Source organism: Homalodisca vitripennis, chromosome 1, assembly GCF_021130785.1.
Source record: "Homalodisca vitripennis isolate AUS2020 chromosome 1, UT_GWSS_2.1, whole genome shotgun sequence".
Lineage (NCBI taxonomy): Eukaryota > Metazoa > Arthropoda > Insecta > Hemiptera > Cicadellidae > Homalodisca > Homalodisca vitripennis.
Window position 1 is genome coordinate 128,100,141 of NC_060207.1, and position 26,584 is coordinate 128,126,724.

The following is a 26,584-nucleotide window of genomic DNA, read 5'->3' on the forward strand; positions in this document are numbered from 1 at the left end:
AATACCCAATGTTTTAGCTCTTAACACTTTGACTGTGGCAGACACTTTACGGCACAGTAGTCTCCTGACACTAGTCAAGATCACTCAGTATAGAACTGCAGTGAAGGTTTACCTCTTAGCTACAAAGTACTTGATAGTACCCAGAATCTTGGCTGTCACCACAAAAAATTAAGGGTGTTGGTCACAAAGAAACACAGAATTATAAAAATGTATTATTAAACAAAATTTGAATTCTAAAAATACTTAAAGAGTGAATTTGAATACTTTTATGTAACTGACATAACATAATTGAACTGATTTAAGTAAGATTTTTGAGAAATGTTTACAAAACTATGGAAAACTTAGAGGAAATTTGAAAATTATATAACTTGATCAAAGTTAACTCAGCATGTCCAAATATTTGTTATAATGAACCTAACTTCTTTATACCTTTGATTGTGGTTGTTTTAGTGTTTACACTGGTCCCTACAGTGGAACTTTTGTGAACGAACCTAGTACAAAAACAACACAGAGGTAATAAAGTTTCACTAACTTAGCTATTTTATTCAGATCTTGATAAATTTTTTCTGTTGATACTCAATCAATCGTCAATTTTGTATTAACATTTTCTTGGAGAAAAGCGAAAGTGTAATATTTTTTGCAAAACAGTAAATAACAGAATAAATTTAGGATAGAGCAAGTATGCATGTTGACAGGATATCATAGACCTTACCTAAAAACAACTGAACACTACATACAGATTGTGAAATCTTCACATGTACTGACAAAGTAGCCAGGCAACCAAAAGATAAGTTCTGTGCAATTATAGCTGACAACCATGGCTGAGCATGGGTTCAAAGACACAACAAAACATATTGTTATTTGTGGCACCTCAGGGATCAATACTAGGCCATTTCTTTCTGTCATTTATGTTAAGAGCTTATGATAACAGGGTAAATAATAACAAAAACTGTTCATCAGGTATAAAGAAACAGACAATATTTTTCTCTGCTCAGATTATATGAAAATAAGCATTTCTATATGAGAGCAAATTTCTACAATTTAGTATCAGAATATCTAAGAAGAAACTACCTTTAAGACAACATTAAGAACCAACCGTAGTGAAATTACCTCAAATTTTACCCTATAAGATAAGCTGCAAATACTTTTATGTCCTTATTTTTGGTCACAATTAATTATGGGAGATGTCGCTTTAAAGATCTCATTTATGCATCTCCAAACACTTTTATCTTGTATATTTTATACTTTTGAATATTTAAATGATTAAGTATAAACAATTTAAGTTTTTTTAATACCCATTAAAAATATCAAAAACAATAAAAAGCATTTGGATGCCTATTAATTAAATCTTTAACCCATTAAGGTAGTAGTTAAATGAGCCTCTGCAGGCCTGGTAGCAGCAATTAATTTAAGTGAAAATGTAAGCGTTTAGTTATACAATAATAACTTTTTTTTGTTTATGTTAGAGCAATGAAATTTGAAACATTGTTTAAAACATTTGTTCCTCTACATTGCTATATAAAATTGAAAGAAACAAAATGCTTAATTTAAAATCTCTGTCAGAGAACACAAGTGTATAAGATGACCTATCAGCTGATCAGTAGGAAAACAGACAAATAAAACAGATTAGCCACAGTATGAAAATGAAATTATTTAATTGTTAGTGGCATCTAAACACTTAATAAGAGAACCATCAATGATATCTAGTGGAAATACGGTGAACTACGTGAACAGTATAATTTTAAATGCTGATCACATAACCAGCCACCACGACAACGTTCGGTTCCAGCCGAACACCACGTAACCATCACGTATGTTTACCTCAATGGGTTAAAGGGTCATTTCCCATAATAATATGATAATTAAATATGGGTGTAAAAGTGTTTAACAGAGATTTAACACCGTTTATATAAGGTTAAAATAAAGATGGCCATCAGTAACGACAGCCGATCCTCAACAGACTAGCTTCTACCTTATCCCTTGAATACAATTTTTATTAATGTGCTCAAATCACACTCACCGACAATGTTGATTGGAAGTTTAAGTTTGGCAGCAGCTTGTAATGTTGCTACTACACAGGCAGCTCCCCCCATGTCTGCCCTCATGTCACTCATACTGCCAGCAGGCTTGATACTGATGCCACCCGAGTCAAACGTGATCCCCTTACCTTCAACCAATAACTATAAGTGAATAGACTCAGAGACGGTTTCCAATAAATGTACAATTGTGAGATAAAGAATGCTAAGAATATTTTTTGATATTGCAGACATAAGTTATGCTGAACATTTCTAAAGCATCAAGGATCGTATATAGCTGTGTAAACTATAAACTTATTAAAGTAACTTTTCACCTTGCTTAAGTACAATACTAGTATTATTTAAATCCTAAAAAAATAGGACAGCTACTTATTTCTAAACGGATTTAAATATTTTAAGACACTACATTTTTGTCACAATTAATTTATATTTTTAGGAATGGCTCCATTCATGAACATCAATTTGTAATAATATATTCCTTAGTATATACTCTTGTTGGTTCACAGCATGAAACGGTAATAATGGACAAAGCACATTACAACTTAAATGAAATCTTAGCAGTACAAATAAAACAGACTACAAACACAACTCGATTAATCATAAACTACCATGACTAGATAATACGTAAAAAGTTAATACATGCACATAACCACGACAAGCAATCATCATCTAATTGTAACCCCAGTAAGAAGATTCCGGTAATTGTTAATAATTAATTATTGTTTCATAATACTCTTGAAATAATTTTAATCGTTTTAAGGTTCAACCAATAGAATGTGTTAATTTATTTTCTTTTTATTACAAATAGCTACTGTAATAGCCAGGTATTAATTTATTAAAATTTTGTTTTATAATATATATTTTCTAATTAAATAAATACTATGTTATGAATTTTTATAGGCCAAATTAAATTTGGAAAATGGGTAGTAATTTTTTTTATTTAAACAGAAAATATTTATGAAAATTTAATTTTAACGAGTTTTCCAATTGTATAAAATATTGATTAAGTAAATATTATTTTTTTAATGATTTGAAAGTTCATGAGTCATTTTCTTCATATTATTGGAGAGGTTATTAGATATATTTCTTCCAATGTGACATGTTGATGTTTTATATGGTTCTAAACATATTTTACAAACATCATTTGTAAAAAGTACTTATAAAAGTACTGAGTTTGAAGTGATCAGCTTTGATTTGTTGTAAATTAAACTGTTAACTAGCATCGTGGTTATTCATAATTTTAAAGACGCCTATGACTTACTCAAGCGATGATTTCAGAAAATACATGGATTTGTGTGTCTTTAGAAACTGTAAAGTGAATTCTATAGTAACAATTACCCCTGGCTTCGCACACAATTTCGTAGGCTTTGTAATATATATGAGCACTTTTGGTTTGAGTGATATATTTCCAACGCCAATGTTGAGTTTGCCTTGTTCACACAATCAAGAAAATATGTCAAAGAGTGTATATTTGACCATTGTAATTTATTTCAGTATTAGTATTTTTGTGTGCCATAGTTGATTTTGCCTTGTTTTCCCAATCAAGTAAATATACATACATACACAGGTCATGTGTATGTAACGCAACGTAACAAAAAAATGATAATTCACGTGAATGGAGATGACAGTGACAGTGAAACTAGTGACCTTGAAGATTTTGCTGACGAATATAGAGTGCAAACTGACCAAGGAACACAGGAAATATACGTCAACAGAATGTATGCTGACGGTGTTTGAAGTATTTTGACAGCCCCCGCAATAATAAATATAAATAATAAATAAATGTATTTATTTTCTCTTTCTGCCACAAAAACATACATAAAATATATGAAGAACTTACATGATTAAAAATCATAAACAATATAGTTATACTTGCCAAGACTGACTATATGTACTAAATGAACATGTTTTAGATTTTTAAAAAATAACATAACGTAACTTAAAAAATAACTTAACATAAATTTTTTCAGTCTCCTTACATATAATATTGTTATAAAAAAACTTGTAAATATACTAGATTATATAAAGATCAGAAGAGAAAATTTAGGGCCTCCAAGGCACGTGGCCTGTTCGGAGGTTCCAAATATTAAAAATACATTAAACTTGTTTTACAGCGTCCAGATTGTGAAAGAATGAATATTTTATTTAAACTTTTTCGGCCAATTTTCTTCTTACTATCAGTGCTTCTTTTCTTTGTTGCATGATAAATTATTGAAACAAAAATAATAGAAAATATGTCATATAGAAAATATATATATATATATATTTTTTTAGTTTACTGTATGTAAAAGAGCATCTAAGCGAAAAAGATGGAAAATATTTATGGTATACAAACATAAATGTTATTGCTGAATTTGAATCAGAAAGTCAATGTGTTCCAAAGTTAGCAGCCACTCTCTAAGTCTTTTCAAAAATGTGTCAATATTCAATAATTCTTTAATATTGCTTGGTAATTTGTTAAAAATTCTTGGTGCTATAAAATTTAATGTTCTTGTAAAAAATGTAGAATTTGGTTTAGGAACTGTAAATTGATTCCCGGATCTTAATTTTTGCTTATATTCTATATTTTTTTGTGGCATATTACCACTCTTGCAAAAGAAAATTTTCAGAACTTTATAAACAAAAATATATTTCAATGGTAAAATTTTCAAATCCAAAAAAAGCGGACGCGAATGGACTGTCTTTCCTTTATTTAATATTAACCTTACTGCATGTTTTTGTTGAACATATATTGCATTCAGATAAGTATCGTATGTACTGCCCCAAAAGATAATTCCATAATCAATTCTGCTCTGTATCAATGAAAAATATAGCATACGCATAACTCTTTCATTACATAACTTCCTAAGAAAATAAAAATACCTTAAAATATTATTAATTTTGTTTTTTAAATGATTTATGTGAATTTTCCAATTAACCTCGCTATCAACAAAAATTCCTAAATACTTTATATGCGTTACTCTATCAACTACAGCACAACTATTCCCAATACATACAGTTTGAACACCTAGACACTTAGCACATTTGTAATAAACTTGATTTTCGAAGTTAATGTCTTTTTTGAGGCTGAAATTTATATATTTAGTTTTTTCTACACTCAGCAGCATGTGATTCATAGTAAACCACCACTGAAGTGCTTCCAAATCATTTTCCATACTGGACCTTATACTGTTCCAACTAGATTCTGAATAGCAGAGAGCTGTGTCGTCAGCAAAAGAAGTTATTTTTCCTTGTAAACTACCATTGTATAAGTCATTTATGTAGACAATGAATAATATTGCTCCCAGGACAGATCCTTGGGGTACACCTTGCTTTATTATTCCAGAGTCACTTAATACAGAATTAACTCTTACACATTGCTTCCTATCTTCCAAGTAACTCTGAAACCATTTGTATGCAATTCCACGCACTCCACATTGATGTAATTTATCCAATAAAATTTTATGATTCACAGTGTCAAAAGCTTTTGTTATATCGAGGAAAAGACCACTAATACATTTACCCTCATTCAAACCATCATTCACATCTGTCATGAAATGCAACAGTGCATTCTCTGTATTCATACCAGATCTAAATCCAAATTGATTATTACTAAAAAAATCAGTCATTTCAAAAAATTTTAACAACTTTTGTTTCATTAGTTTTTCAAAAATCTTTGAGAAGCATGAAAGCAAAGATATAGGACGATAATTACTGCTGTTCAAATCAGAACCTTTTTTAAATATTGGTATTACTACTGCATTTTTTAACTGCGTTGGAAAGACTCCACTGTTGAAACTCAAATTAATTATGTACAACAAGACATCCATGATTTTGGGATAGATATTCTTAATCGTGAAGGAACTAATTCCATCCAGACCCGGTGAAGTATTATTTTTAAGTGATTTAATAACGCTCACCAGCTCATGTGGTAGAACTGAATCAATAAAAATTGAATTTACTTGGTATACTTTTGTAAAGGAATTTTTATAATACAGTAGAGGAAAATTTTTTAATTGAGGATCGTTTAAGTTTAGTTTACTCACTATATTTAAAAAGTAATCATTAAAATAGTTTGCAACAGAAAATGGATCAGAAATCAATGTGTGATTTATGTCTAGTGTTATAGTCTGTTTGATTTGTTTAGCTTGACCAGTTACTTCTTTCAAAACTTTCCAAGTGCCCTTGGAATTTCTATTGCAATTTTCAAACTTTCGTTTATAAAAATTTTTTTTGTTCTTTTATGTATGTATGAAGTCTATTTCTAAATTTTAAGTAATATAGTTTCAATTTGGTATTGTTTGGGTGGTTCTTAACCAGTTTAAAAATATGGTTCCTTCTCTTAATTTTTGAATAAATAAAATTAGTAATCCACGGTTTCTTTAATTTATATTGATTTATCTGTCGTAATTCCACTCTACTTTGTATTAAGAAACTTTGTAAAGTTCCCACAAACTCATCAAATGCCAAAGACGCATTTGCCTGATTATAGACAAGAGACCAGTCTGCGCTATCCAACAGCTGATCGAGCCGAGCGTAATCAGTGCGGTAGCGGGGCGAGGACAGCAAAGGCTTGCCACCCTCTCCCCGCGCACCGCACACCTGCACGCTCACACAGACCATGGAGTGGTCTGTGATGTCCGCGTGCATCACAGACGCGTCTACAATAATCCTGTTCTTACTGGATACTCTCATATAAGCATGATCGATGCAACTTTCAGACTGTTCTGTAATTCGTGTTGGCTCCCGTATTAAACTCTCAAACCCGTTTACAGCCATCAGAGTTTTATAACTATCTACAGACGCACAGACATTGTCCAATAAATTTATATTAATGTCTTCAATAAGTAAAAAGTTTGCCATATTTTTAAAATTACAATTTGACTTATTAAATTGGTTCCTCAACTCATCGATGAAAATATCAGCTGCATTAAACACAAACCTATATACAGCAAGTAAATAAAATTTTTCTTTACAAAAAACAAAAGATATCAATAACGCATCTGCCGATTGTAACTCAAATTGGATACAATTTACATTGTTGATTAAATCGTTAGTATAAACCGCCACACCTCCAGCTCTATAATTATTAAATTACACATTGAGTTTAACATTGAGTTATTAAATTATAATTTGGTATTTTATAAAATTCAACTTCGTGCAATAAATATATTCGTGCTGTGAATGCAATATTAGGTTTTCAGAGTACCCAAATTATTTGTCCTTCACGATATCCGAATTATTTAGTAGTTGTAGATTATTATATAGTATAATGGTAACATATTAATATCGCACATATTTGTGTTAAGTTAGAGAAATTTCGTTTCTGATTACTAGTGTAAACAATCAAAAGACAACACACACTGACGCGTTGTTTGTTGGTAAGTACGCTGGCGCGTACCGTCTGATGTTCTCTTCTCAGTGTTCGGTAAGAAAGTGCCCGCACCAACGCGGCAACACCGCGGCATCAGTCTCCCCACTGCTCGCTGCCTCTCCACACGCTTCCAATACGAAAGTTACATCTATTCAACTATAGTAGTTAAATAAATTAAATAAACATATGATTGTGCTGTCATACAACAATGTTTAAACAGAACAGTTGATTACATTTAAGGAACTCTTTCAATCTATAATATTATATAAAAATCTTTTTCATTTTTTATTTACCTGAATTTTTCCGTGAACGTTTACGATATTTTAATAGTTATTGTTATTTGGGAATGACGCAAATCCAATAAATAAGATACCATTATAATCTGTACAGCAATTCTTCAAGTAATTATATAAGATTCTAAATTTGTGTTTAAGAAATTACAAATAAATAAAATTTATTAAAAATATTATTTAATATATAAATTTAAAATTATTTATATATTACATTATTAAAAACTATATTGACTGATATGAGGTGTATCCAGAAAGTAAGTTCCCTAAAGCAGGAATAATACAAAAACATTTAAACAAGAAAAAAATTATTCTTTTATTTTTTCCCTTACATCATACTTTTTATTTTTACACTAATACTTTTCAATCATTGTTCAAACCAAGACATCCGTATACCAACCAACCATCGACTTCTTAGGAAAGAGAAAAACTAGTTTCAATGGAACAATACCAAAAATATAAGATAAAGCAGTTAAGACAGTTGCTTGGGAAGTATATTGTGAAAAGGGTAAAAGGTATGGGAGAAGAATACTGGAGAGAGTATTATAAAAAAAACTATAGCAAATCAGACCCAACGGTGCAAGAACCTGTGACAGATAATAATCATAGTGATGATGTCTAAATAGAAAAAACAGAAACATGGCCTAGAGTATCTTTTCAATACATAATGTACTTGGATTTTTTTATGCTATCACATAATAACATGATATTTCAAAATTGTGAGAAGAACCTAAAGATCTTCCAGCAGTACATCTCCATAAAAATATATTAATATAACAAAACATTAAATGGATTGAATCATTACCGACTAGAAGAATAGGTTTATCCCCAGACTTTCCACCCTTATAGGACATCTCCAGGAAGACTGGGGGTTCCACAGAGCCTCTGGTGACACTCAGGAATGAGCCCATTTTATGGTCCTGAGCCCAATTGGCGTCATGAGCTATAACTTCTACTCCATGGCTGGTCAGTGCTTCAGCAGCATTCTGTACCAATCATAAATTATTCACATATTCATCAAGAGTGGTAACAAATTCAATCTTTACAAAATAATGAAATAGGATAATGAAAATTGGAGGATTATATACCAAAATAAAAATCGTAAAAGTTAGGTGTTGTAAGAAAAAGTGACAAAAGAGTTATTTATGCATGTATATTCATTGCTTACATATTTAATTAGATTATGTGATTCGAGTTGTATATTTATGAGGTTATTTGGGTTGGCAGTAATTTGTGGTAGGTATTATCGACTCAGTTTTATCTGTAATTGTTGTCATATTAGTGGTGGTTATATTGAAATCTCTGCCTAGGTTTGTATCCAAGCCATGTTCAACTCACACCTCATTTTTAGCTGGGTGTTGGGTCTTTCCTTAAATGGTAGGGTTTGTCAGTCATTATATATGTTATACAAGTACAAGTGATAATAATTAATAAAAATACAATTCAGTATGCCAAATGGTTGATCTGTACTGGCTTAATATAAACTTTAATCATGCAATCCAGACTACAGTATTATTTAGACTAGTATAAATATTTTTCTGAAAAATTTTATTTCCTCTACTGATGATTGCCTTTCAACAGTTGCCACGGTTGTAAAATTTCGCTAATATTTATTATTATATTAAACTAAATTATACTATAATAAATAAAACATAGATTGACTTTTTACATTTAACAAAACAAATATATTCATGGATATTTACAAGGCTGTTAACACGTTGAGTGCTGCATGCCAAATCGTAAAACAGTGGTACGGGCCTAAAATTTTTTTTACATAAAATTCTTATATTAACATACATGGACCTCAGAAATGTTGATAGAAGTCAGATGAGAAGATTCTATGGTGCTGATAATGACGTCACATTCGGCGTCGGGTTAACCCGTCACCAGGCCCACAGATGAGACAAACATAATTTTAATAGTTCTAAGTTAAACAAAATGAAGTACAAAGATTTTCTTATTGAAGTTAATTTCTTTAACACTTTTAAAAGTTATTTTTCAGGTTCTGGGAACAAAATTAGTTAATTACATAAACGTTGGGTATACCCGTCATCAAATCACTGAACTTAGTTTATAAGCTAAACACAAAAAATAAGACAAAGAACAAACATTTTTAAGTTAACACTGTAGGATATTTATTGTTAATGTTTATTTACAACACACATGTGTTGGTTAGAGCTATTTACATCCCCACCTACCCCTATAAAAAGGTTCGAATTTTATTCCTTGTGGTACTTGTCAAAGCACCGCACTACACACAATGCTGGCTCTTCAGGACACTGCGAACAGAAATACATGCTTTCTTTTCTTTTCCCTTCTCTGCTGCACACTCTGCATCTTCTTCCTCTGGATTTTCCACCAGGAGTTTGAGAAATTTTCGAAATGACATGTTCAGTCAGTCACTGTCTTTTTGCTGGGACATTAGGTATGTCGTCTTTTGGTGGAAGAAGTTGCTCAATGATTCTCAACCTAAAGTCGTATAAGGAAGTTTTCACTTCAGGATTTGCAAAGCAATAAAGGCGATAGGCATTGGTGACAAACATCTGCAATACGTGGACAAAAACCTTTTTATACCAGCGCAGGGACTTGTGATCACACGGGTAGTAAGATAAAAGTTGATCATTGCGATCAACACCCTTCATTTTGGCATTGTAGTGTATTATCGGAATGGGTTTTTGTTTCATTTGTCCACGCCTGTTACTTGCTTCACCCATGTCGTTTTCAAACTCTGTTGATATATAATTGACAACTCTTTTATCTTTCCACTTGCCTACCATAATCCCCTCCGCATAACGTTCTGCTTTTTCTCCCTTCTTGAGTGTAATAGTTTTCAAGTCTGGTAGTGCTTTTTTCTGTCTTTTCTGAGAGTTCCAGTGCAATAAGTATCTTTTTGCAGAAGTTCCCAAGCAAGTGTAGGACTGTTATAATAATTATCCATATATAATGAATGTCCCTTGCTCAATTTTCCAGTCATCAAATATTTTACTACTTTTGAGGTATGACTTTTCCCTGACAGGATTCCCTCACTCCCACTGTAAACTGTAAAATTAGTAACAAGGCCATCAGGTTCAGTCAAAGCATAAATTTTTATCCCATACTTATGCTTTTTGTTTTTTATGTACTGCTTGAAGCTAAGCCTGCCCCTCCACAATATCATTCCTTCATCTAGAGAGAGATCTTTGCCAGGAGAGTAAACCTGCGACGTTTTATTATTAAATGAGTCAATAAGCAGGTTTACTTTAGACAGCTTGTTAGTGGTTTCTAGAGTATTATTATTGAAATGCAAACACCTCAAAATCAAAAGAAATCTGTCTCGACTCATTGAGTTCCTGAAAACCTTGAAATCAAAAAGATAATTAGTCTTCCAGTAATCTTTAATTCTGTTCAGTCTGACAGTACCCATGTGCAACAAGATTCCAATAAAAGTTTTAAATTCATTTACTGTCAGGTCTTTCCAATCATTTATGCGAGACTTAGGTTCCAAGTTGGGGCCAAAAAATAGTTCCCTGGCATAGAAGTTGGTAATTTGTATTATATTTTCAATTAGTATGATGTCAAACAAAACCCAAAGCCAATCAACTGGCCTATTTTGTGTTGGTTTTGGCCAAAGAAGTTTGTTTTCCCCTGTAAAAGGAATATTACGAAGACCATGTTGGATCAAACGTACCTTCTTCAACTGAGTCGGTGTTGTATTCTTCCGCGCTGTCTTCGTTGCTTGAAAGTTCATTTTCACTGTCTTCTGAATTGTTACCAGAAGTTTCCGCCATATTCATGAACAAAGTACTCAAAATAATAAACAAACTTATCACTAAACACAGCACAATACAAAGTAAACAATAAAGTATAGGTAATTACTGATATCAGAATTGAAGCCGAGACTGGCGCGCACAAAGAACAAAGGAGTAATATCTGAGGGCCTGACAGTGAAAACAACCTCCTCACTCAAGAGCTGAGCTCAGACTGAGCCAGTAACTGTGGAGGGGACAAGCGTCGGGTAAACCCGCCGCCAGGCTGTGGCAGTAGACACGCGTGACGGGTATACCCGACGCGCCGCACCGAATGTGTTAAGTCAAATCAAATCATGTTTATTGCAGTAAGACTTCTACAAGTATTGACAATGTCTATTTGCCGCTAGATGGCCAAGTCAAAAGTATATAAAACAATGTACTATTCTAAAAACTAAATAAAATAAAAATCATACAGAGTTCGAACAGTAGCATTTACAGCTACTTTATATAAGCTTAGTGGTTTGAGACATCTTTTCTAGTTTTTATTTATTTATTTATTGTTTTTTTTTTAGCAGGCTGCATTAAATTTAGTCAGAACAAGGTATTAATAATAATTGTAAAAAGCAACAAGCTTGTAACAAAATGTATAGAACTCTACAAAAGTCTCCAATATATATAAAAATAAACAATAGGTATGAAATTCTACAATAAATATAAAATTCAACAACAAATATGGTTAGATGTGCCGCTTGGACTAGAAGCAGCTTATATATCAAGGTTAAAGATATTGTGCCTATGCAAGCCTGAAGGGTTGCCACATCTTGCAAAGAAAATCAGTCTCATTACTTTATTGTCACATTTTGTATATCAAGTAAGATTAAATATATAAAGGATTATAATAGTTTGAAGTTCCATCTCCACAAACAGAGGTTTGCAATGGTCTTGTATACCAGCCTTGACTACTACTCTAACAGATGTTTTTGCAACAATAAAATACTGTCTATTTTACTACAGTTTCTCCATAGGACCAGGCCAGATCTCACGATTGAATGAAAGTATACGAAATAGGTAGTACGAAAATATTTTTCAGGGAGGAATCAATATGTCCCCAGGTTAGATGGTGATCAATATATATTCCTAAGAATTTTACAAAGTCCAATAAGTCATTGTCCAAATAATTATTGTAATTAAATCTTAAACTAAAAACTATTTTTTAAGCTTTTGACTCATTAAGGAGAAAACCATTAGATTTAAACCAAAGGGAAGCTTCTTTCATTGTATTCTCTGACAAAAGTTTTAGATCATCTAAGCTCTCACTAATATTAAAAAAGGTAGTGTCATCTGCATTTACTATCAGCGGCAGTAACTGAGCTAGGAAGATCATTAACACATATCAAGAAAAGCAAAGGCCTAAGTACAGACCTTTGAGGGACTCCACATTTGATTTTAATTTCTTGTGACCAGTTGCCTTAAGTTGCCCAGTTGTAACCCTAAGAATGTTCATGTAATATTTCAATGGAATTGGTCCAGTAGCTTTTATGTGATTAACAGACAGACACCACTAGATTTTTATGTAATAGTATAGATTGGTTTATTTACTATTCTTAATATTTCATGTTATGGATCACTTCATATGGGCTAAACCTTTAGCTGTTGTATAAATAGATAATCTGTGAGTTGTAAAGTATTTAGTGGTAATATTATTAGAAATCCAAAATCTAATAAAAATAATTATCAGCTACATTGTGAGGTGTACAGAAACATAAAAAGTTAATGACTGAAGTCAGTTATGAGTTAGCAATATTTATTTTTAATGGAACAAATGTCAATAATGATGACTGCAGTGGTTATAACTGTAACTTTTTATTTTATAATAATATGTTACAGAGCCCTGCCACTACTTGAATTGTTACTTGTTATACATTGATGTTTATCATTAATAATAAAATAAAATAATATATTTCCATTTGTAGTTATAAATGTTATCGATTATTTATGCAGAGTTTCAGAACTATATATATATACTATTTTGATATTTGCTGTCCAATTAAAACTAAGCCTACCTAATGATGTACCGGTAACTGGAGTAATGTCTCATAGTATAGATAAGAAATGGTATACTGTTGAGATGAAAAATATTAGATCAATAATGTTAATATATTACAATAAGTCCCTTGTTAATCCTAACTACAAAATCAGTTACTTGAGGTTAAAGCAAATTTACAGGTCTCAAGTTAAGATAGCAAGAAAACAGGCAAATGAAAACTATACTATGAATGCTACAAATAAATGTAAAGCAGCTTGGCATATCATTAACTCTGAGTGTGGAAGGTTGTCTAATTCAACAAATAAGTATGATAGGCCTATACCTATTTCTGTCAATGCTTTGAATACTCATTTTATAAATGTAGGAAGTAGGCCTAATGTTAACAGTCCTACAAGTCATGATAATGTCTCTGATCCTGTTGATATAATTATTGTCAACATGGAATGCACCTCCTCCAAATGTTATTAAATGGAAAGAAGTTACTGTAGATCATGTAAATAAAATTGTAAATAGTTTAAGTAATTCTAAAGCTCAGGATGCCTATGGTATGTCTAATTTTGTTCTAAAAAAAGATTGTTTCTAGCATAGTAGATCCTCTAACTTTCCTGATTAATTGGGTTCTACATGATTATTGTACATACCCTAAGTGTTTAAAAATAACAGTTACAGTACCAGTTTATAAGAAAGGTGATAGGCAGGATGCTAATAGCTATCGACCTATTTCGCTCATTCCTGTAATATCTAAGGTGATTGAAAGTGCAATAAAAAGTCAAATAGAGTGTTATTTTGAAGCCAACAAAATGTTATCCCCATCTCAATATGGGTTTAGGAAAAACCTTTCTACTATTAAGGCTGTGGAAGATGTTGTATCACATGTAATGAGTGGTTTTGAGACCAAAAAAGAAACATCTGCTGTGCTATTAGACCTAAGTAAAGCTTTTGATGTTGTTCCTTATAATGTTCTTATTAAAAAACTACAATCTTATAACATTAAGGGAAAAGAATTATTGTTAATGGAGACATATCTGACTGATAGATATAAATTTGTAAAAATTTCTGAAGAAAAATCTGATGTTTTAAGAGTTTTAAGTGGGGTACCTCAGGGCTCTGTCCTAGGCCCTTTTCTGTTTGTGATATTTGTCAATGATCTACCTGCTTTTATCCCTGATAAATGTATTTTATATGCAGATGACACGACACTGTTAACTTCAAGAGCTAATTCTGAAACTAACTGTACTGTTAAAAACTATATGGTTGAGAGATCTAACCTATGGTTCTGTGCCAATCAATTGTCTGTAAATAGTAGTAAATCAGAGGAAATTGTATTTAGTTTATGTAACTTAGATGATAAGACTGTGAAATTGTTAGGAATTACATTAGACTGTAAATTGGGCTGGCATCATCACACAAGTAACTTGTGTACTCGCTTATCTAGAGTAGTTTTCCTACTAAGTAAGCTAAAATTGCTTTTATTGTGTTGAGGACTAGGAAACTGCTGACATGAGTGACCTTAAGTTTTAACAATACATAGCCTACCATTCTAGTCTAATATTTTATATGTTTTATGTTGTAGGCCTTTATATTTATATTTTTAGCATAGAGTATATTTTTATGTTCCTATTTGACAATGTCTATTACAATGTTGTATGTTGTTTAATGACAAGAATATTGATTGATTGATTAATTGATTGATAATATATATATATATATATATATATATATATATATATATATATATACTGTTCAATTGTTCCTTGGATCCAAACAAAAATAAAATATCCGATAAAAATATAGCAAAAACACTTATGTTGTCTGTCTATATGCATTTTTAACATCATAGCTCAAGTTACACTGTTATTATTTGGCACAGATATTTTTTTGCAAAGAATGTCTTTTGACTAAGAATTAAAACATATTTTCGAATTGGTTTCAACCCACTTGATAGTTTTTAAACTTGTGTCAGATTTCATAATGTTAAGTGGATTATGTACACCTTAGAATTTCCAAAATATAAATTTTTTATTTTGGTTTTATGCTCTTTGATTATTTTAAACAAGTCTGTGAAAGTTTTTTGCTTTACTTAATAAAAATATTAATAACAAAGTCCAATTTTATATTTTAACCCCTCTCCACGTGACCATATACGTTTGTGTATGCAATGTGTACGCCTCATTTGATACAATTCCCAAATTTGATGTTGTTCCATTTACAATTTGTTTTATAATAATTTATACATTTCTCCAGGTATTTCTTATTGCAAATTTTGAATTCCCAAAATGATTCCAAATTAAAAATTGTTTCATTCTGACTTCTGTTATAAACACGCCAAATTGAACTAGTGTAACAAATTCCATGTCTTAGTACATCAGGAAGCACTCAGTCTGTGTTGATGAGTGGTTGAGTGTATTGTTGTGCTGTGTGTTTTATTTATCACCAAATGTCAGTTACTTTCCAATACTCTTATATGTTAGTGGTACTCGGAAAATCAATTTAATGTAAACTTAGCTATGTTATTAGTAACAATATTAAACTTGAAAACTAAATTTAAACATTCAACATTTGTTGTTTAAAACGCTATGGAAATTAAAATAACAGTTTGTATTTTTAAGTGCCAAATAATTAATGATGAATACTATCACCCAAAGAAGTTTGTGACATCCTTTTGTGAACATCATGTATATTAACAAATCATTAGCTTATTATAACATTCTTTTCCATTTAAATTCAACATTTCATTTTTCATAAGTATCATTACTCATATTCAAAGTTCTCATAACCATATTTCATAATTTAATTTTCTGTTTTGTAGTAGTAATATTTTTCATTTAAATCATTTTGTTCAATGTTTAACATATTTTTTGCCTTCTTATAAAATTTATATAAATAGGCCAGTTTCCCTCTGCACTAAAGTTGTCAAAAGTATACCCGAAGCACAAAGAAGGATCTACAAATGATGTGCAAAATTATCGTCCTATTTCCCTGATTTCAACATTTTCAAAGATTATTGAAAAAGTTGTCCTCATCAAACTTATGACACACCTCAAGAAGCTAAATTTAATCAACGACTGCCAACATGGATTCTCAAAAGGAAAATCTACCATTTCTGCCATTATCAGCCTAATTGAAGACATCATTGACCAAATAGACAAGGAACAATACATCTCCGCACTTTTTCTCGATTATAGTAAGGCATTTGACTGTTTGGGACATGACCTCATCTTAAGAAAACTAGCATTACTGGGAATCACAGACACAGCAAACAAATGGTTTGAAAGTTACCTGTCAGGACGAACCCAAGTAGTTGAGGTACAGACAACCACACTTGGAATTACAAAAACACACCAGTCAAAACCACTTCCTATTCTCCGGGGAGTTCCACAAGGGTCTGTACTGGGCCCAGTCCTCTTTATTCTATTTATAAATGATTTCCCAACACATACCCAAGATAATAATACATCATGCGTAATGTACGCAGACGACACAACACTCCTGATAAGGAATCTCACTGCAGAAGGTGTTTGTGCAGCTGCTACAGCCTCTCTAAACAAGGCTCTGAATTATTGTAAAACAAATTACCTGGCTATAAACCCACAAAAAACTATACAAATTAATTTCAGTAAGAAAAGAGACACTACTCCCCAGCATCGCCAATGTAACAGTTGAAAATCATGTAAAATTTCTTGGAGTCATTCTGGACAGAAACCTAACCTGGACTGAGCAAGTGAACAATGTCTGCAAAAAATTAGCATCTGGAATATATGTTGTTCGACGCATTAAATGCATCAGCAACTTGGAATCAGCCAAAACAGCTTACTACTCATTAGTAGAAACTCACATGAGGTAAAGACTTGCGGTTTGGGGTGGCTCCTCAGTTGGAAACCTTAATAGAGTTCTTACCCCACAGAAAAAAGCCATCCGAGTTTTGGCTGGCTTAGAACTAAGGCAGAGCTGCAGACATGCCTTCCAGACACTCCAGATAATGACTGTTACTGCGCTATACGTCCAAGAAGTTATCATGTATCCACACCAGAAGAATATCAAAACTGGAAAAGGACCTTCATCACTACAACACACGTTATGCAACAAGCTATACTCTACCCATACACCGCACAGCACTTTTCGAGGAGAAACAGACCTACATTGGGCGAAAGCTATGGAACCATCTACCACAACCATTAAGAGAGCTTCAGGGTAACGCTTTTAAAAAAGCACTCCATGACTTGCTTGTTGGACAGCCTTTCTACACAGTTGACGAATTCTTGAACCAAGACTGGAGGCCTCAACTGGAACTCACCAATCGCTCTCAAATGTGATGCATCATCAGACTCAAAAATTATTTGTCCAAAACAAGTTTATCTAATTTCTGACTCTATTACTGTTCTTGATGAATATGCTAAATAAAGAAGTTTGTCTATTGTCTAGTCTAAATTGTGTATAGATTTGGTCAAAGTAGAGCAAATTTGTGATGTAGTTGATTCATTTAGCAATAGTTCATGTTTAGATGTCTATGGTTTTAATTCTAAATTGTGTTACCTTCTGAATCTTTGTAATAATAATGGTATATTTCCAAGATGCCTCAAACAAGTAAAAGTTATATATACCACTATAAAAAAGGATCAAGAACTGACTATAAGAATTTTCAACTTGTGTCTATAATTCCAATTATTTCATAAGTATTTGAGGTGGTAATTAATCGACAAGTAATCAATTATTTTGAAAGCACCCTACTGTTATAAAATAGTCAATTTGATTGTAGGTCAAGAAGGAAACACAACACGGTATTGTAAAATTTGTGAATAACTGTATTTATGGTTTAGATGATAAGAACATAGTCATAGGAAAGTTTTTTGATATTTCAAAAGCATATGATACTGTAAATCATGGTCTTATTGCAAAAGCTCAAGTACTATCATTTTAATGTCTTGTCTTTTTGCACTTCTTTAAGTCCTATATTAGTGAGTGATATCAAATGGTTTCTTTCAATGGTAGCTCTTCTCAATATATCACAGTAATGGCAGGAGTCCTCTTAAGGCTCAATTATGGGACCAGTATTATTTATAATTTATGTTAATGACCTACCAGCCTCTTTTAATAATAATTTAGTAAGTTCACATATGTTTGCTAACAACCTAGCAATTTTATTGAACTATAAAAATTCTTGTCTGATTAACAACTATTTCAATGTTGATATCTCAACTGTGGATGATTGATCTGCAGCTAACATCCTTCGTCTTAACTATGATAAAACTCAGCTTATTAATTTCAGTCTTAAATAGAAACTACATCATGAACAAGTTAAGTTTTTAGTAGCACACCCATAGCCCCCAAAATGGTGGGGAAAATATAATTAAATTAAAATTACAAATATAGCCTCTTTCAAATAAAAATACCTTCATGATTAAATTACCCTAGATTCTACTCTACTGTAATTATTTAAAGCTTAAAACAACCCAAATATTAACATAGATTGGTTTTGGTTCATAAAAAACTGTTGTTAGTGGTACGTGTTTGTGTGCGTCCTGTGTACAGAAGCAAGGCGCAATATTGAGACTGTTTTTCCACTATTTTTCCAGTCTTGGAATAAACAAACAAAACGTTCATGGGTAGCCAACCAAGTGTAGCACAAAACTCTTTATACATTTCAAAACTTTTAGTAAACATTTACAAGTATTTATTGCATCTGAGAAGAGTAGGTATGATAACCAAAAGATCTATACCTTTGCAAAAATGGTAGGTGTCATAAGGTTGGCAGGGGTATCACTCAGTCGTCTGGCAAGATTCTGGGATTCAGCCTTTACAATACCACAGCACCAAGGATCTCTGTAAAACAGTGAAATTTGAATTAATACAATTTTATTTAATTGTGAGAAATATACTCATATAATGCCAACACCAGGGGAACTTGTGAGAATAAAAGTTATTTAATATCTTTTTTATACTTTTTTATTTCTTCTACGTGTTAGGGTTTCTATTACTCAAATTTAAGACTTTAAATATTGGAAGACAACCATTATTTTTTTGTTATTCAGAGATTTATATTCAATTGTAAATTAACTTACAATTTACTTAGTACAATTTATGTGTTTGAAAAGTAAGCTGTTTTAATTGATGTTATAGCTGTTGTAATACTTATTAGTCTTACACAGAAATTATGAAATATGTCTAAGAATAGGTATATACAGTACAAGGCATGTTCTTTAAGTAATTACCATATATATATATATATATATATATATATATATATATATATATATATATATATATATATGTATGTATAAATAAATCAAGCAAACTTTATGTATGAATTTTATTTTGATATGAAAACTTACACTTTTATCTAGTTTTCTACACAATTGCCATCAATATTTAGGCACTTATCATTTCCAAAAACAATCTTTTAAATACTGCGTCATAGAAGATTGTCACCTGATTTAACAGTGACTGAATGCTGATTTGAAAACGACGTCATTTTGACACTACTGGTGTCAGTGCAATGCTAACCTTCAAAATGCTTCTTCTGATGAAAAAACAAATGGTAACAAACATGTACTAAATTGGGCCTGTAAGGAGTTTTATCAAATTGTTCCTAGCAAAATGCTGTGATGAGATCTTGAGATTGTATTATTGCATGTGGACGGGCATTGTCATACAGGAAAACATGCTTCTTGATAAAAATGTCATAGAGAACACTATGTGAAACTTGAGGAAACTTATCTGATAAAGAAGAAATTATGAAATGTCTGTTAATTTTCCCTTTATCATTAACTTTCTGCATTAATTCTTAGATGATCATTGAGGGTTGTCCACTGCAATTCTTATCATGAACATTTTTTTGCCATCTTTTCAAAGTTCTAACCCATTTAAATGCCATTCCATCACTCGAGTTCAGACACATCACATTTCTGTTAGGGAATTTCAATGCTTTCTCACCTTTAGTACCAATAAAACTAATAACAGCTCATACTTCACAATCGGTGGTATTCTCAATTGATAGTAGTTGAAGTATGCATTAACAGATGTAAAAACAATCGATTTTTGCGGATTATGGCGCAACAACAATGAAGGTACTGGGGTGGTACACCAACTGTAGCACTGCAGCAGTGAGATTACAAAACAGTATTTACTTTTAAAAAATACGTCTCGTACAAAGAGCTACACAGTCAGACTAATTTTGCAATAGCCTTCTGCCTAAGACACCCAGCAATGGTAAAGACTGATATAATAAAGACTTACTGATTTTCACCTAGCTCTAGACAGTGCACAAGTGGCATCTTCTTCTGATTGGCTTGTTTCTTGTTCTCCTGGTACAGCCAGAGCCCAAGGGTTGCTCCTTCTGCTGCAGCCTCAGGATTTCCTAGACCCTCTACCCAGATCTCGGTCTTTTCCACATCCTGCAGACTCCTGCACCCAGCTGCCCAATTCAACCAGTCACATGAATTGCAAAGGACATTTTTCAAACAGATGGAAGGTATTGGTAAAGGTGAATGAAGGACTAAATTATGGACGAGAAAGTTGTTAATACCAACAAAATAAGATGTTACTAAATGTAAAGGACCATTCAAAAAATGGTTTGATTTGCATTTTTAAGAATTTTTATGTTACTTTATCCTTATTCTGAATGTCCCCATAAGCCACAGTATGTGCGAATAACTTATAAAACAATGGAAGGAATTGGTGCAGTATGAGGTGTACAGTACTAATAAAACATTTTCTGGTCATAGATTATATTTAGAACTTGTCATATCTCTAATCCAGACTCAAGAATGATGCCTTAGATAATATAGCTACTGGCTCAGTATTCTCTGGTAGTACATAGTGCTAATTGAGGATGGCTTGTGCAAATCTACTCATTGTCAGAACTTTGTGGTCATATAACCTCAAATCCCCCAGCCTCCAAATTATGCCAAGATTTTGAAACAGAAAGCTAACTTTTGAGGGTAGGAGACTAACACAAATATTAGAGATCAAACACAATAGTCTCACTGAAACAACTAATTACTGCATGATCAGGCAGCGACACCTAGTATTAGCACTGACAGAACTTAATGCAACACAAGCAAATTTTATAACTAGTCCTAATTACTGACATAAGATATCTATATCTGTAATGTTTATGCTTTTATATATTGGTGGATATTATGATTAACTGTTATTAGAGGCCGTATCTTGACAAATTTGACAAATAACATCTTTAATTCAAAAAGGGATACAGGGGAATACAAAATTAAAAGGTCAACAAAACTTTTTATTTGAGAAATTTTCTCCTCCCAAGTTTTTATTTGCCACAAGATAACTACACAGACTCTCTACAGGTGGGCCAACCTTTATATCGCTACGACCTCAGGAAGACTTGGTCGATTGTTTTCAACATTTGCAGAAATTGTAAACTGTAGGATTCAATTTCATATTTGTCATTACTGGTGCATTTAATAATCTTTTGTCACTTAAGTAATTAGTATTAGGCTGTTACTGAGAAGAAGAAATCTATTTAGTAATTACACAATCATTATTACAAGAAGTTACAAAAATGTTAATTTCAATGCAACGTTTTAGCTGTAGACAAATGTGTTTTGCATACATTAAATTTTTACTAAACAATATTAACTAATAGAGGCTCACCAGCAGCTGCTATTCGCACACTTTCTCTATCTTCATGAATCTCCTCCTGCTCATTGTAACCCAATCCGGGCTTTCCCAAGGCCTACCACAGCCACAGCTCCATATTCAGGGCACAGGTCGTGGAACACTCTCACTTTACCTTTCTTCAAACCCGGTCCTGCTCTGTGGTTTAACAAATAAACATAAAATGTAACAACAGTCAAGTCATCCCTTGTGATGATTATTTCAGAGATTTTTAACCTCTGGATTTTTATAAAAAATATGCATTAAAAATAAATTGGCTATATAATAGAAACAATTTAACACTTTCACTGTAATACCTGTACACGGTTTTTTATGTAATATTACGTTCATAGGGATTGAATAAAAATGTGCTACTGTTTATGGCTGTTCTAAATTTGATAAAATAAGTTTTAAGTGTGTTTAGCTATCAAATGCTTTATTTTTACATATTGGTATCTATCTACTAAGAATATTTTAAAACCAATTTAGAGATTTGTCAACTGATTCAATGACTGACCATGAAGGTTAGTATTATGACTGATCTTCCAGACCTAAAACCATGTTATATGTCATTTAACAAATTGTTTTGCTCTAGATGTGATGTTAGCTGCAAACAAGTTATTTTTCCAATATTTTTGACATAGCACACCACTTGTGAGTATAATAAATAAATCATTCAGTCTTAGTCAGTTCCCATCTGCTTTGAAACTCTCCAAGATTTATCCAAAACACAAAAAAGGCTCTACAACTAAAGGAGAAAACTATCGCTCAATCTCACTGATTCCAATCTTTTAAAAAGTCATAGGGAATGCTAACTCACCTAGGGCATTATAAACTCATAACAAAAAATCATGGTTTTCTCAAAAAAATCTACCATCAGTGCCATTACAAGCTTAGTTGAAAATGCCGTCGAACAACTTGAAGACAATCATTATGTATGCAGTTCTATTAGACTACAAGGCCTTCGACTGCTTAGAGCATGAATTGATTCTAAGGAAATTATCAGCACTGGGAGTTCAAGGTCAAGCAAGAGATTGGGTAGCTAGGTATCTTAAAGGACACAAACATATTGTTTGAACTGCATTAAACTATAAATGAACAAAGCTGTACTTATAGATTGTAAACATTTCCAGCAAACAGAGGAGTCCCACAGGGTTCAGTTTTGGGTCCATTCTTGTTTGTCATGTTTACTAATGACTTCTCATATTACATCAATATGGACAATGTAAAAACTATCATGTATGCAACCCCCCCCCCCCCCCACCCCCCCCCCCCCCCACCCCCCCCCCCCCCCACCCCCCCCCCCCCCCACCCCCCCCCCCCCCCACCCCCCCCCCCCCCCACCCCATAGCAAAATCATAATATATGTCCTAGAATGTTTTCCATGGTGTTAGTAGTTATTTTGTTTGTGTGGTCAGAGGCACTCTAATCCAATTCAATAATAACTATTAGATGCAATGGATCGTTTCAACCTATATTTGTCGCATTTAACATACAGATGTCAATGAATTTTTTTCCTGATACTATTAATTTTCCTAAATAAGTAAGTTACTCTTATTATGGTACTTAACTCAAAGAAGAGCTACTATAACTTAATATACTAAGGATTTCACTTGCCCTTAATGCAATATTAGGTTGTAAGACCACTTACCCTAACCTCAAAACTTATAGAAATTACATGCAATACTAGGCATAATAATTTTTATTATACATAATTTTAAAGTTCTAGTGCAACAAAAGTTATGAAAGCACTTTCCTTGATTGCTTAACATTTCTTAAAAACAATCACACTGAGATGTTTTAATACATAACCACTAAACATTTTAATACAGTGGAGTATCCGAAACCCGAACTAATTTGGACCGAACTCAGTTCCCAATTACACAATTGTTTGGATTAGCCGGGATGACAGAAAAAAGTTTTGAACGAGTCTAACTTATTATAAAATTATCAACGTTGTTTATTAAAACACGTTTTCTGACTGTTGTACTGTATTTCATGTGACAAATGTGTTGGACTGTGAATAATAGCACAGTTAGTACGTTACAGTACACCATAGTTCACTTTTTGTAGCGCACATTGGACATTTACAGGTGTTACAGACCAGATTTGTATTCCCTTTAGGGCACGCAAAAAATACACATACTGACTCGGAGAAGAGCTGCCATCACTGCAGTCTGCAGTGGTCGACAGAGCATCATCTGTTGTCTCAGTCCAAAACATCAATTCCACTGTTGTGATGCAGGTACCTCTATGGCAGTTCACCTATTCACATACGTTTTCAGTGCTGCTTACTATTTCATTGAAATTTTTGTAACTATACATAATTTATGAAGTAAAACATTTTAATATGGTGTGAAAGGATCTGTTTTATAAATATAGTAAAAGGTTTGTACTTAGAAATAACCGTCTACATTGATAGTAGAAGAAAGTTTTCTCTGGTACCTTTTGAGGTTTATAAGATTGAGGTTAGACATTACAGTCTTCATTACTAATCAAACAATAAAAACATATTAATTGTCAGTCATACGCCTTAATAACGTAAAGATGTTTTGTGGAAGCTGTAAAAAGTCAATATCAGGTGAATGGAGATAAAGTTACATGTGGTAAATGTAAGGCGGAATTGCACTACACCTGTGCAGGGCTAACCAAAACGTCTTGGAAGGCTAAAGACTGTAAAGTATAGGTCTGAGTGGGAATGTTTGAAGTGCAGACCTATAAGTAAAACATGTACAGAAAGTGTAGAGTTGACAGAACGAAAGAAATTGAAAGTGATGATCCTACTTACATAGCCTTGAAAAAGCTGTTGGATAAAATGTTCCTGAGGCAAGAGAATTAAAATTGCCTCAAGAGTCGATAGTATAATTGAAATGATTAGTAAGTTAGAGGCAACTATGACTAACATCATAGACCGAGTCAAGGAGATGGAAGAAAGAGTCTGTGAAGTTGAAGAATCAGATGCGGGATTTGAAAATGGAAATGGAAATGGAGAAACAGTATGGGCGGAGTAGAAATTTTATTGTGACCAGTATTCCTCAAGACGACAAAGAAGACGTCCCAGTGAAGATCACAGGATTGCTCCAGGCCATGAATATCGAGCTCAGAAAAGAAGACATCACAGCGCACAGACTACCTTCAGCACAACTCGCCGGCGCCGATCATAGTGCAGTGTACGACTAGAGCCATTAGAGACACAGTAGTCCGTAGTGCACGTAAGTTTAGGCCAAGTACAAAACTAATAGGAAATTCTCATCCAGAAAGGGCAATATACTTCAATGATCATCTAACTCCCTATTTCTCAGAACTAATGAAAACAAACCAAAGAAGTGAAGGATAGGTTAGGGTTTAAGTACATATGGCTAAATGGAAATAGAATTAATGTTGAAAAAAAGACAACCAGTCAAAAGCTTTCAGAATTCTTACGGAATCAGATCTGGAAAAGGTAGGATAAGCGGTTGCACAAAAAAGTAATGATCCCTCACACTAACAAAAAAATAAAAATTCAAACAGCCTAAATTTCAACGTCACATTAAACCAATATCAACAATTGATTTTAGAAGAAATCGATTTGAATATTCACGGGAACTTTAATGTAATATCTGATTGGAAAGATGCATCAAATTTATTAAATAAAAATAGTTTACAAACAGAATCAAAACTAAATTTAATAAGTACAAATATTAGAAGTTTGCGAAAACATTGGGACAGTTTAATTTTAAGTTTGTGCAACACCTTAGATTCTGTGGATGTCATAGTACTTACAGAAATTAATGTTAACTCAGGAAGAAAAGTAATTTTTACAATCTGCCAGGTTTCAATTCAGTAGCTAAATGTAGGCCTACGGGTCGTAGAGGTGGGGGAATTATGGTTTTTTACTAAAGAAGAATTGCAAATAAAAGATATAACATTAGAATTCCATTTCAATTCAACAGAGTTCCTTGTTATACAATTAAGTTACAAAAAAGAATATGTTATTTTAGGAGCTTTCTATAGACCTCCAAGTCAAAATGTTAATAATTTTAATGAGGAAATTGGAAATATTTTCTCCACATCAAATCTAGTCACTAGAGCTAAACACCTATTTATGGCTGGAGATATCAATATATGTTATTTAACGGGCATGTATGGATCTGAAGAATATTTAAATGTCCTTTATACAAATAGAACGTTAAATACAATTCAAGAACCCACAAGAGTAGAATTTTATGGTAATAATTTAGTAGCAACTTGCCTAGACCATATCAATATTTAGAACCATAGCTAAAGAATATACAGCATTTATAGTAGAAGAAAAACTATCAGATCATTACTGGACAGGATTAACAATTAGTCTTAAAAATTATAACTTAAATAGTAATGTTTGTAATACAATAGAAATTAATAACGTCATCATAAAAAGATAGACTAGTCAATGAAGGTATTCGAGGTGAAGATTGGTTATCTATTATAGCAATTAGAGATACCGAGCTCATTTATCAAACACTAGTTCATAAGTTCCAATACAATCT

General features: G+C 32.4%; 1 protein-coding gene across 1 annotated transcript in view; it reads right to left on the bottom strand.

Annotated features, from left to right (window-relative positions):
* The window catches only part of LOC124371234 (cytosol aminopeptidase-like), a 30,362-nt gene extending 8,109 nt beyond the window's left edge, over positions 1-22,253 (bottom strand). Inside the window, exons 1-5 of the mRNA XM_046829574.1 lie at positions 22,074-22,253; positions 20,688-20,865; positions 19,172-19,274; positions 8,485-8,665; positions 2,021-2,167 (exon numbers count right to left, since the gene is read on the bottom strand). Coding sequence (XP_046685530.1) covers positions 2,021-2,167; positions 8,485-8,665; positions 19,172-19,274; positions 20,688-20,725 — 469 coding nt within the window. The 5' untranslated portion in view covers positions 20,726-20,865; positions 22,074-22,253. The remainder of the gene's footprint in view (positions 1-2,020; positions 2,168-8,484; positions 8,666-19,171; positions 19,275-20,687; positions 20,866-22,073) is intronic.
* Between the last annotated feature and the right edge of the window lie 4,331 nt (positions 22,254-26,584).